The sequence below is a fragment of the Athene noctua genome, chromosome 15 (genome assembly GCF_965140245.1).
Source record: "Athene noctua chromosome 15, bAthNoc1.hap1.1, whole genome shotgun sequence".
In the NCBI taxonomy this organism is placed as follows: domain Eukaryota; kingdom Metazoa; phylum Chordata; class Aves; order Strigiformes; family Strigidae; genus Athene; species Athene noctua.
In genome coordinates, this window is record NC_134051.1 from 14,133,649 (window position 1) to 14,147,933 (window position 14,285).

At 38.2% G+C, this 14,285-nt stretch overlaps 1 protein-coding gene across 3 annotated transcripts in view; it reads left to right on the forward strand.

Moving 5' to 3' along the window:
- Nucleotides 1-9,252, forward strand: part of SHISA9 (shisa family member 9) — a 191,619-nt gene extending 182,367 nt beyond the window's left edge. For all 3 annotated transcript variants that reach the window (XM_074919371.1, XM_074919370.1, XM_074919372.1), the window contains one exon: nucleotides 8,882-9,252. In XM_074919371.1, the coding sequence (XP_074775472.1) occupies nucleotides 8,882-9,252 (371 nt within the window). The remainder of the gene's footprint in view (nucleotides 1-8,881) is intronic.
- Nucleotides 9,253-14,285: the final 5,033 nt, after the last annotated feature.

Here is a 14,285-nt window from a genome sequence, read left to right on the forward strand (position 1 = left end):
ATACTACTCAGTGTGCAGCCTGCCAGGACAGTCTACCTGGTTTGCGGTCCACTCCCAGGAGCAAGGCACGTCGCTGTGTGCAGGCTGCCTGAACCACTCTGACTGCAGCAGTAGGGCCTGTTACTGCACATGACTGCACACTCCTTCTGCAAATGTACAATGAAGCAAGCCCTGCCCTTAAACAAACTGAAGGTCCTCACCGAACAAAAGGGTTACAAGCGATTTCATATTACTGTTGATGTACGAAAGCATTACTGCAAACTTTTGACACAATCAGATTTGTCCTAACTGATTTGCTTGAGAAGCACAAAAACTACCCAGTGAAAAAGCAAGCGAGATTACTGAAGGAAGAAGTGGAAGAAGCCTTTTAAGCAAATTTCCTAAGTGTTAACCTCTTTGGCTTCGGACAGCATTTTTAGAAAGCAAGCCAAACCCTCATTTCCTATAATCAGTTTATGCTGCAGTCATGCTTTATTCAGAAGTTAAGCATGACAGCATGACTCCTTAGACAGTTTCTATTTCAAAAGCCAAGTTTCCTTACCATATGTAAGGTTTCCAGTAAAAACTGAAACTGATAACTATGCCTAAATGAGATAAAACAAAATAAATATTTCACAGCTGAACTTTTTGTATTTATTTGCCATTGTAGATGCCAGGAAAGGACATGAGCTTTTCTTATAGTGGCCTTTAGAAAAAAAAAAAAAAAAAGAAAAAACAGATTTACAGTTACAGGACAGCCACTGGCTGCATTTTCAAAGAGAAGTCAGAGATTTGAATACTTAATTCTCTTAACAATTTCATCCATTGGTTCAAGAATAAACTGGAAATCTTATTTCCTTCTCAAGTTTATCATTCATTGTACAATACCAAACCAGCAATTTAACATCTTGATGCTTGAATTTAAAGTGTTAAATCACTTGAGGATATAACAAAGTAGTGTGATCTTTGTCTATCTCCATGTAACAGATTTCAGGTCTCCTGCAAACATTTATGATTTTAATGTTAATTTAACATGACGTAACCAACATTTTTTTCTGGGTTGACAGAACCTACTGAGTCCAGTAAATCAGAAAAGCCCTGGTTTTCTTACACTGGTTAGATACAAGTATTCTCCATGTCATTGGTCTCTACATTAGGTACAATGTGTGTGTGTATCTGGAGTATTTTGACCAAAATCAAATCATGATAGCACTGCAGCACTTTGCAAAATTGAATCATAAATATTCCAGTTTAATACTATGTAAATCAATGCAGTCACATATACAAAGCCCAACTGGAAAAGCTGTTTTCTATGTCCAAGGAGATATCTGCTTAAACTTGCACAGTAAACAAATGTTTGTAAAAAGAAAAGGAATAAATAGACTTTGCAGTGCTGTGCTTTTTTGGCACCTCCTCAAAAGAGGGGTGCTTCTGCTCACAGACATGTGGCTACTCTTGTGTTCCAGAGAACTGTAACCCTGTACATAAGGTACCACACACATTGTCTGATGCCTGAGGAGTTAATCAAATTCTGTCTCCATGTTCCCAGCCAAGCAGCAGCCTTTGCTGCCTGTAGTAGATAAAGAGAACACTGTGAGTCTGGAGGCTCTACTTACCAAGTCTAATTACATTCCTATTCTAAACCATTCCCTAATGCGTCTCAAAACCCAGAAATATCCTGGCCTCTTCAGTCTTTCAGATACTGTTGTGAAAGTAATCAATACAAGAGAAGAAATGTTTGGGCCTACATATTTACGTCTGATATCATGAAAGCAGAATTTTATTTCACTGGGCAAACAAAATGCTGTCTCGTGTCTGGAGGTAGACAAGCTCCTTTGAAACAATGTCTGCAGAAGAAAAGGTTGATACGGTATGTTTTTTCAAGCTTGGTCTCTCTCCAGGTCACTATAAGAAATGAGTAAACAGATGAAGTGGTAGAGGGGGCCAGGAGAGGAATAAAACAGAGTCACAAAAAGAAGGTTCTACCAAAATTATGAAAATAATTTCTGGGTGGTAATATGTGTTATGGATTTTTCTTTATCTGTATCAGTAACAGGGAATAAAAATCATGAGAAAGAATCCAGACATAAAATATTATCTTCCTTTTCAGAATGTCTTAAATAAAGGCAAACTGGTGGTAGAACCTTTGGGGGAAGAAAGGCAACTATTTAGGACAAAAGTCAGTGCATTGCAGCCCACAAGCTGAATTCTGCATTCTCAGAGCTCAATACAAGAATGGAGAAGGAGAAATGCAAAAATGATTGTAAATAGCCCTTGCCCCTTCTCAGAATTTAGTATGGTTTAAAACTACCTCACCTTATACACAGTCACTTCAGTGCCCATGAGATGAGAACAGCTAGTGACTAACCATGAAGTAGCTACATCCCTTCCTCTTGGCCACATACAGATCTATCGTATCATCCTACCCACTGCTGACGTTACATGAACAGAATCATGTCTACCTGCAACATCTACCTGTATTCTGTTTTCCAACAGACTTCATGGTATGCAAAGCAAATTCTCCAATGATCCATGATGCTTGGTGAACCCCTTCATTCAAAAGAGAAGTCATTAGTTATTTGTTTTACTGGATGGAACACACTTTTCAGTGAAGTTACTGGATGCAGTGCATACCTGGGGGCAGCTAATATGAACTCATTCCATGTTAGCTTTTTCCCCTTGCCCAAGAAATACTTGTGCTGGTGTAGGAATGATACTACTTTGATTTTCACATGAACTCCTGCAAAAACTCTCAGATACATTTGGCTTATATCTTGGAAGCCTTTGAACATATTGTCTTAGAGGCCAGCTTAGAAAAACAAATGAATAAGCAATCACACATTCAGACAGAATCAACAACAGCACCACCAAAGGAAGCATCCTAGTATTTCCCTGGGCAAAATTCTTGTGTTGTCTTTGAGCCAGGATTCATTACCCTTTTGTCTTTTCTTGAGTTTTCGTTTTCATTACGTAGAGAAATATAAGGTTCCCACAGCTTCAGGTAACTAACATCTCAGCAAAGTCATGACTGTAAAAGCAAAGCCTTGTTATAAACTGTTAAATATTACATAGGGATAGCTTTACTGTTACACAGAAAACACCTACAAATAGGCAATTAAGTGTATTTTAGCTGTTATCTGGTGTGTCATTGTAGTCATTTCATTGCTATCCTGTTCCTCAGCACTTTCCATTGGCTTGCTTTTTGTATCTCTAGCCCTAAATTTGAAATACAGTCTCTTTGTGGCTAGAATAAAGCTCTGTGTTTCACAAAGTAGTTCTTAAAATATGTTCAGATAACAAACAATTCTGTGAAACATCTACTGAGAAACAGGGTTCCCTATATATTTTTGTATCTTCTGACTGTGACTGAAAGCTCTCACTGAAGCTTTTTTTTTTTTTTTAAAAAAAAAAAAAGTCTTTAGAGTTTTTATAAGAGCTCACTCCTTTGTGGATTCTCCTCTCTCACTTCAGAGGTTTCTCCCCACTCCTAGGTGCCTACTTTCACAAAAGCTGTAGGACATAATTGTCTTTTAGGATTCTACACTTCTCCCATAGCTGTAAGAAGTCATGTGAGAACTCAAAGCCGTTTTATGGACCCAAAACGATAAGAGGATTGCCAATGAGGAAAAGAGTAAGAAATACTGCTTCAGACTTACCCTAGACCTCCTTATTTATCTGTACTTTCTACACAGAATGCTTGTAATGGCAATATTTTACAAGAAAAATAAAGCATTACACAATGCTAATGCATGTTCACACAGCTCTTTATGCCAAATGTGGTTACACATCCACCTTGAAGACTACTTAATTTAGGGTGCAGAACAGTATTACATAGCCTTAGGGCCACCTCTCAGCACAGAGAACATACACTCGAATAAGCACACTGAGATATCCTGGCCCTATTACAGCCACAAGGATTTCTGCCACTGATTTCAAGAAAACACATTTTCATCCATGGTATTTGCTCAATAAGTAACTCACTGGTTTACATGCTTTTGTTATATAACTGTGGATTACGAAGAAATATGTGAAACTTCCAAGTTTGGTTATGGCCAATAATCAATCAACAAAAGAACAAAGCTTGTCTCTGTTAGTGCCACATTTAGGGAGAATAGTGAAACTTGAATCAATACATACCATCAAAAGCCCATTCCTTTCTGGCCACCTTATCTAAATGAGCAAAAACTCACTGAAGTTTTCCTAGGCATTCCCATGACCTTGCTACCCCAGGCAGCTGGTAGTCATCTCCTTTAAAAATCAAAATTCAAGGAATAAGACAAGGGTCCCAAAGTCAAGATCAAAATAAAACAGACAGTTTTATGTGGTCAGTTCTTTTAAGGCATCATTGGATTCTGGTAAGAGCGAGGAGTGGAGTGATCCACCTTTTAATGATAAGCTTATGGGTGTTCAACAGCTCCAACTGAGTGGGACTTAAATCTACATTCCCTAGACAGCAACATGCATCCCAGCTTCTTCTAGGATGGTCTCCAACCAGATTCACATCCTAATGACCTTGTGCGGTGGAGCAAAAGATTTATTAGTCTAGAAAGACAAAGGAAGAGAAAGCATCTCTTTAGCTTTATAGTTAATATACTCAGCTGAGAGGGAGAACTCCTGCTTTTGATCCCTACATATTCCTATATTTTTTTCGGTTATATGTTGCATGTACAGCAGGAAAAAAAAAAAACAAGTTCCCCCCCTTCCCAGGCACATACTTTAAGGTTGGGAAAAAAGTAATATTTCAACATTTTTTCTCCAGATGAACAGCTACAACAATAACTAAATTTGTGGGTGCATTACCTTGAAGGAGCAAAAACCTTACAAAAATATTGAAACTGAGAACATTTTTATAATTAGATGCCAAGATTGAAGGGAGAGAACATAAAGAATAACAGAATTAAAGCCCTACTTTTACTATTGTTCATTTGGCAATTTTGTACTTCTAATTCTTTACTCCTTTCGCAAACCTGACAGTGATATTTAAATCCTATTTTACTGGTTTATATACAGAAGCCAAAGCAAAAGGCACTTCTATAGCACCTTTCATCTGAAAACTCAGTATACTCTACAAATAGCAATTAAACTTCATAACACTTAACTACCTCCTCCAATGTGTTAACAGCTCATTTTACAACTGGTGAAACCAAGGCAGAGGGAAGTTGAGTCATGTACCCAGGGTCACATAATAAATCCGTCCTGTAACTCCAAAGCGTCTCTTTGCATGTTTAAAGTCCGCAAAATATTTATAGGGCCTGGTTAGGAAGAAAAATAAACTTCCTGAGAATCACAGTTGATTTTTAAAGTAGTTGGCATCAGCATACTATAAACATGCTTTTCTTGAGAAAATGTTTGTTACAAAACCACACTCAGTATTACTCTTCTGAACCTTTTCTGCATTGAAGATCAGAAGTAAAAAAACCTGCTTCTGCACTATAGCATCAGGCCACTCACACACTGGGCATAGAACACTGGTATTATAAAACCCATAATCTAGTCAGGATGCAGGAATGAGCACTGCTTCAAGACTTGCCATAAAGCCCTTTTGAACAACCGAACAATTTCGTTTTATCAGTGGTTCTTTTGCTACATACGTGCTACAACAGTATTTTCCCACACCCGGTTCTGGTTCATGTGCCTATGTGTAAGCCTGTGCACACATGCTGAGAGAAAACTGCTTTCAAGAGGTTAAAATATTAGATAAAAAGGCTGGCTTTCACTGTTAGCATTTAACTCCTAAGCATACATAAGAAATACTCAGGCAAAACCCTGCAAATCATTATTTGATGAGGACAAACACAAACAGCAGCTCTCCCAGACTGTCACGGCCACACAAAACACATGCAATCAGACATTCATCATATGCTCGCCAGCTTTCTGCTTGACTTTGCTGACGAGGATTTACAGATCAAAGCCTGGTTTGTTCTCTTCAACCCCAGTTTCCAGACAACAGTTGAGAAGTCCCTAGAAAGGGACTATGGACTAAATTAGTTAAAGCAACTTTAATGTAACCGTATTTACAGAAATAATAATTTACTTTCTGCATTATCTTCCACAAGAAACAAAGAGCTAAAAATTTTACATATAACATGGCATAAACAAGAGCGTAATCAATCTCACAGATCTGTCATAGGCACAGTCCTTGTGAGGCGGATTTCTTCCTTGCTTAGTTTTTACAGTGAAGTGTTGTTTATATGCAACAGTAATACAATTTACTCTTCTGCAAGGATGTCAGCCTTGATGTCTTTGGAGATCTCAGTAACATGTGTAATGACTGACAAAATTCAGAGACCCAGGACCATTGCTGGCAGCAGGAAAAGGTACAAGCGAGAAAAAAAGTAAAAAGAAACTATGGAAGTAGCTTGAGCTTGTTGTGGCCTTTTTTACTTAGCCATAGAAAAGCGAAAAATGGCACCAAAAAAACAGGCAATGCAAATATCTGCAATTTTGGGTCATTATTTACATTACTGTTACTTTTCTAAACAGAAGTAATTTACCTTGCAATTGATCATCAAAGATATTGATTATGTAAGACACTGCTGCAGCTTAACTAAAAAACTTAAAAGTACAAACTTAAAATTTTACTCTATCCTCACATGAGATTAGCTTAGTTTTTAATTTTTCTATACAAATTAAACCAATTTAAATGTGAAATAGGCAAAGAAATGTATCTGTATTAGGAGCTGGACATAATTAACTATGCTGAATTTAAATTACTTAAGCTAGCATGACTTTTCATGTACAGACAAGGTCTAAGTCATAAGATACAGAAGCTTGCTCCCCTAAACAGCTGACTCGCAGTGCCTTTGATGTAAAAATTTATACAAATAAATACTTACGTGGATATTCAGTATGCCTTTTCTGCAACTGTTTTTCCCAATTACTGATAACAGATTAATGAGAAATTAGCAATACAGACTGTGTTTCCTTCCTGGTTTTATTCAACTTGTATATAACACTATTTGGTGGCATTCACTGAATATTAACAATTAAAAGGACAAGCCACATTTAGAACTGGAAAAAGCTCTTCCAGTGAGAAACAGATCCAACTTCTTGATTATTCAGATTACAGATCTCTAAATGAACCAACTCACCCCAAAATCAAAGCAGAACTTAGCAGGTTCTCTTTGTAACACATTACAGGTCTATCAACAATCGCAACTGCACATCCTATACTGAAATTAGAATAGGCCATTATCTACATTCTGCAATTTGTTTAAAACAGAAGACACCCGTATGCTGTAGAAAAGCATTCACACATCAATTAAAAAAAGAGACAGAGATGGGTAAAACACACAAAGCCGAATTTTATAGCACAGATGAGCAATTTCAGTTCATCGAAGAGGAAACACCTCTTTAATGACAAAATTAAGGATTTAAGAGCAAAGTCCAGTTACACAATCATTATACAAAAAATGTCATGAGATGATAAACAGCAACTGCTTTTGGTAATATTCCTTCCTGTTGAGGGGCCAGGGCAAGGGGGATGCAGAACTGAAGCCTGATCTGGAAGATTAATGTGGTGTTCATGGGAATTTTACCTCCTTGCATAAAGATCCAGTTAAGAACTAGAGAGAAGGAGAAAATTTGGATTGCAACAAAAGCCTCCTAGCAATACTGGGGAGAGAAAAAGAGGGAAAACAAAACTAGCGCAGAGAATTAAAAACCTACTCATCATGAAGGCAAGAGGAGCTGAGCTTTACAGACAGCTACAAGACTTCTGCAAAGTCTTACATGGCATAGCTTCAAGGAAAATGGACAGATCTAGCCAGGGCAAAGCAAAAGTCAAATCCCAGCTGACAAAATCATATATTCAAAGCACACCACTGCTGATTAGCACACCACCCTGTTAGTTGATCTACATATTTGGCACTATCTTATATCAAAATCTAGATTTTTGAAGGGGGTAAATAAACCCTCTTTACATAAAAGGCAAGATCTTAAAAAATGAAATTCAGTTAAGCTCCCCTTAAACCCCTGATACTCAGTCTCAAAACTGAAATGAGTTGCTGGACTGTTGCAGAATGCCTTTAGCTTCATGAGCATGATTCATACTTTTAAGCAAGGCCAAATAAATGCCAGCAATAACAACAATCAGACTTGAGCAAAAACATGCACTGGAAGACACTTGTCTAGGAAATCACGGAGGTCAAAACCCTAATCTGACAACTGCAATACAGTATTTGTTGGCAGGACTATTGCAGTATTTCTTAGTGGCATTGGCCCTAGAAAACAATGTCAGAACCTGGAATTTAGGATTGTCATTGTCTGTAAAATCACAGGGTAAACACCTAACCTTCAGCAACCCAAAGTATTTTCAGCCTCATAAAGCATTAGTGAATTGGCAACCATTTAGAAGAACAGATCCCATTCTTCCTTTTGCCCTAAGGCCTTATTCGACAGAGATGGGTTCACCTCATACACCACTGGACCTTACAAATTGGCTTGGTTAAACACCCACATTACACTTTGCATTTAAAGGGATGTGCTGTCATACAACAGGGCATCCCAAGATGTTCCAATATTTCCAAGAAAGTCCATATGCTTCTGAACACTTCCTGAACTTCCTGTGCTATGTGAGAAAAGCAGCAGTAAAATTCATAGGACCTGTCCCCATAATGTAAGTATCAGCACAACCTAAGTGATTTGGGGCAGGGATAGTCTTTTCTTAAAGGGCAACAGGTTTTTGTCTGCATAAATGAAAAGCCTAGCATAACGGCATCCAAAAATATACTACAGAGAGACAATAAAGGGTGAGAGGTGGCATCTCCATCTCTCCATACAGTTACTGATGTAACTGTGTCTGCTCCACAGATGCAACTGCGCATGACCTACTGTAAACCGTGTAACATTTTTCTTGTGTCAACTGATTTTTCTGTCCTCTCCCCCTTTTAAATCCAAACAGCTGACAAAGTCAACGATGACTTCTACACCAAACGCCGACACCTTGCAGAACTGGCTGCCAAGGGGAGCTTGCCACTCCACCCAGTGCGCCTAGACGATGAGAGAGCGTACACGATCGACAGTGGCCTAACCAAGCAGAACGGGCAGAAATCCAAAATCGCAAAGATCCACACACACCCATTAGGTTACAATTCCCACTACAAGACCTGGGATCCCAACGACCAGTCTCTTAGACGGCAAGCATATGCAAACAAGGGGAAGCATGGTATGGCAGACCCAACGTTAAGCGACCCACTGACAACCCGGAGCCAGCATTACTTGGGCCCACAGCCATACTTCATAACTAACAGCAAGACAGAAGTAACTGTTTGAATTTGTTTTCCTTTTTTTTTTTTTTTTTAAAATGACATCCTTTAAAAACCACACACAAATACACATACAACACAAACACTCAACTGAAAGGCAAAAAATTAATTTAAAAATATAAACGAAAATTTTAAAAAAGGAAAGAGAAAGAAGGAAGGAATTTCCACCTGGACACTCTTGGTATCCAGCCAACTGTAGGCAGAAGAGTGGGTTAATACCATTCAGCAATACACACTGAAGGTTGAATTATAAACTCCATTTATACTTCACAATGGAACACAAACCCTTGTGACTAAATTTTTTTACTTGAAACTAAAATCCATGATGAGAAGTAGCACAATCTAGAGAAACTTTATGTCTGCTTAAACATTTACACTATGTTCCTGCCTTGAGACAGAGGAAGAAAGAACAATATACTGTAATATATTATTTCAGAGGGGAATTTTGTATAAAATCTATTAATAATCAATAGACCTGTGAAAAGCCAAGAGCAAATATCTTGGTACAACCCTGAACATCTATTATTGTACCTTCACACCATCCTATAGAAAGCGCAAAAAAATATATATACAATAAGGGACAAAGACTCTTTCACAAGGAAATTATGAAGACTGTTATGATTAAGAGCATGTGGGACCTTTCTGGCTAGTAGAGAATTCAGCAGGATGATAACAAACAGCAGAAGATTTTATTTCAGTTTACTTCGTTTGATTTGAAATTTTTGGGAACCTCCAAAATAAGAAGAGACATATCATATGACACAGAAAGCTGCTGGGGGAATAAGGGCATCAGAATATCCCCTCTCAGTCCTCCTGTTTTCGGGCAGATGGTAACAATTCTCACTTTGCAGACTGTCAGGACTTTTTCTTCACCTAAATGTTTTGCCTATCTTCAACTGCTTCAGACTGAAATTAAGCGTGGGTGGTGCCTTTACTGTATTACTATTGTTCAATGACAGTCTTGTTTCTCAAAGTGACCCCTCTGTTCCTTTATGCTATTTCCTCATGTTTTGCTAAGGATGACAAGGGTTCTGCCCTGCTCAGCCTCCTCTGTTTGTCCCAAAGGAAAACTGGACTACATCTCCACAAAGTGGTTGCACAGTCAAGACTATTTAGTTAGCCCCTCCATTTTCCCAATTTAAACTTCTCCCTCTAGTCTCTCATTTTGTATTTGCTTTTAGCCATGGTAGTTCTTTGTAGTTCAACTAAATGTTATATGGTATATTGTCTCTATCTTTTGGCTTTCTATAGTGGCGTTCCCTCTTGGTGGACTATTTGGCGGAAGAGGCTAATGGACTAGCCTCAAACGTCAAAGAGATCTGGGTTTAAACTAAATAAACAATTGGACTCGTGGTCTTGACTGTGGCTCTGATAAGCTGGATGCCTTGTTCACATGAGTAAAACCGCTCTGGAATTGGGCACTAGTAGTAGATTCACAGTCCTGGGCCTGTAAAGGCTTTGGCACATCCACAAAGAGATAAACAGAGTTGGGATGGGATGGTGCTGCAACAGCCTGATGGCAGGAACACACTCAGTCTTTCACTTAAATTCCTGCCCTTCCCCCAGAGCAAGTCATTTAACTAAATCCTAACTAGCTATCTTACTACAGTTGTGTTCTCACCAGCTGTCAATTCTTCTGGAGATTAGTTTTGGAAGAGTATGCAGGGAGGAGTGAGAACTGTTATGTTGTAAGAAGAATTGGAAGTGGCGTTTCTTACTGTACTCAACTGACTGGCAGTGGTTTTTCTGAGTCAAGGATGCAAGGGCTAAGAATTTGCAATGTGGTTAAATGGAGAGACCATTTTTTTAGCTATATTGAGATTGATTTGCATCCTGAGAGCACCAACACCTCTCCATAAGCGTGCTGCTAAATTGTACGATCACGTTTTAAGACTATCAGAAGTGGACAAAGCCCACAGGACAAATACTTTGCACACAACCCAGATTCTCCATTATCTTACTTTTTTATTCCTTTAATCTTTATTGCCTTCATAACTGGCTGACTTAATTTGACCCTTTATGGAATGTTGCTGTTACTCCATATGCTTTAGATACACATTACAGCTGCACTCTAATTCACACAGGTTTCGTGTAACTTGAGCATATTTTATGTGGAAATATTTTAGTAACTGTATGTTCTGTAAGTAAACCCGTGTTAATACTTGTTAACTACAGAGTTTATGATACCAATAATACTTCCTACAATAAAATGTTTGTTTGTTTTTTAAGAATGTTTATTTGTAAACATATGTATTCACTATATTAATATGAATTTCTTACCTGGCAATAAAACTGATTCTATGTGAATCCAACTTGCTGTCTCATTCCTAAACTTATATCATTGGGCAATTTTTGAGTATTAACTGAGCTTCTGGAGACTCTTACTGCAGTGGGGTTCATCTCAGCACAAATGATTTGACTCTGCCATTGGTAGTGTGCGAACAAGAGGTTCCTTGGAAAGCAGCTGCATGTTGTATGCGTTACATATGTGCAGTGCCCATTACAGACAACGTAACATCATGCACACAGGGCATGCAGGACTTGCAGAGCTCCATGAGCCCTGTAAGCCTCCAAGCACCACACACAGCTTGCCTCACTTGATCAATTATTACAGTTATGAGGAAAGAAAAGAAGGTAAGCATGCACAGGGCGACATCCTGCTCCTTATGAACGCATGGGAGTTCGCAATAAGCTTTAGCTACATCCCAGGATTTTAATTACCCAGTAAGAACAGATGAAACACTGGTGTATATCACTTCAAAATTTTTATATGTTCATTACAGAAAAACCTGTACATAACATCTGTGTATCAAGTCTGCTGGAACAGAAAGTCCTTTATGGTACCACTAATAGTACATAAACCTGATAATGAACAGAACCTCAGAAAACGAGACTGTTTGGGTAGCTGCTTCTCTTTGCTGCAATGATATCAGATGAATTTCAGAAGAAATGAAGAATCAGGATACATAGTTTAGAATCAACTTAGTGCATGACTTGGTGCAAATTCTTTAGACAATTTATGATTCCTAGGAAGCCATGACACAATATCAGAGGGAAAACATCAATTCAGAAGTGGTTGGATTTAGCCATTTTAAACAGTAGAAAAGTCTCATTTTCATTCTATGACTCTATTGGTGCATGAAATAGTCTGTAAAAGCCCCACTTCCAGTTACAGGACCATTTCCCCATCTCATGCACAACTGCAGAAACTATCCCATTCTGCCAGGGGGCTCAGGAGAGACATATGGGGTGCAGCCACAGCACCAGAAAAAATTTGGGCAGCCCTGCAACCCACAGGAAAACCCAGGGAGTATAAACCTAACCTACTGTAGGCACAGCTTATTGTTACAGCTCTACCACCAACCCATCTAACTCACCTGTTGTTTCCATCAGCAAATTCCTGACTGGAATCACAGATGGCAAAAAGGACAACCACTTCCTAGTAGAAGTGCCTTTGCATAGGATTTTTGTCTTCCAGATACACGAAAGAAAACCCCTCCAAAATATACCTGCATCTGGTTTTGTGTCTCTGCCTGTTTTTTTCTCTTATGTTAGCCTGAACTTTTTGTCACCACAAGCAAGAACTGCACTGGATTCCCGTAAGCATTTCTTCCATAAGGCTCTTTGATATTAACACAGATGCATGACACTACAAACAAAAAAGTGTATTGCCAAGAAATTAAGATGTTCCATATACAGAGCTGTGGAGTCTAAAAGTGTAAAAGTTATCTGTTTCAGACCCCTTTACCCTGGAAAGATCTGTTCTCATTGCTAAATCTTTTAAGCACGATCCTCTGTTCACACAAACTGAAAACATGGTGACAGGATCACGTTTCACAACATTCCACACTGTACCTACAAAGTGTCTCCAGGACTCAGACTTTAGATTTTAATAAATCTAGGAAAAGATTCATGCTTTGCTTTATTCTTATAGAATGGTTATTGAATTTTGGGTACTAAATAAATAACCCTAGTCCACAAATCCCCTCTGCACACAGCCCTGCATATTTTATTTAATCCTGGTCTCTATACTTAAATACATGAAGGACTTTAAGTGATAAATACAGTCTTTACAGTAATTATATCATCTTTCTATTTGGATAATTTTATTTTACTAAAACCAGTTATGACAGGAAGCATTATTATACTGGATATCATCTCATATATTACCAAGCACTGACAATGTCAAAATAGGGTGAGTACCACATTACTAAAAAGTGAGCATTGTTATTTTTGTGAGTGGGAAAATCATATTATTGTGTCTATTGATTATATATGGCTTCAGATAACTTTTGTCATTTATTTCAGCATTAATACAGTACCTATATAGTGGTACAGATGCCAATGCTAGCTTGGGTATGAAAGCTGGCTTTGGCCAAAAAAGACTGAATGAAAGTCCTGTTCAAATTATACAGCAACTTGCTCTCTGTATTGTTAATAAAATACCATTATATGATCAGTAAGAAAGAGCTTCCAAGATACATTAAAATTGCAATTTTAAAAAAATTAAATATCCTATATATTAGTTCAATAAAAAACTCCTAAAGGGGTAAAACTATTATTAATGCTGTTGGCTGTATTAAATATCAGAGAATACTCAGAGAACTGCTGGTAATTAATCCTCTAGAAATGAGACTGGTTTGGGAGAACAAAATCTGAGGTTTTCTGATTGTAGATAAAATTATCCATTTACTAGCAGTTTGGCAGAAGCTGTAGCATATAATGGCATTATTCCAAAAGTCACCTGGAAACATGACACCACCCTGGTTTGCAAGATGTGCATTACATTTACATTACATTCCTAGCAGGCTCTGTCCATTCTGCCCAGCTGCCGCCCACCCGAAGAGGAGAGATGTACAAGATGATCCTTCATGCCATATTCTGCAGTTCCACAGAAGAGTGCAGAAGTCTAACCTGACAGTTTAAGATTCAGACTCAAGCTTATCTCTAATATTTGCACACAACATGAGCAGTGTTTTCTCAACAACAGGCTTAATGTCAAGGGGTGACATAAGAAGAGATGAAGAAAGAGGCTGTGCA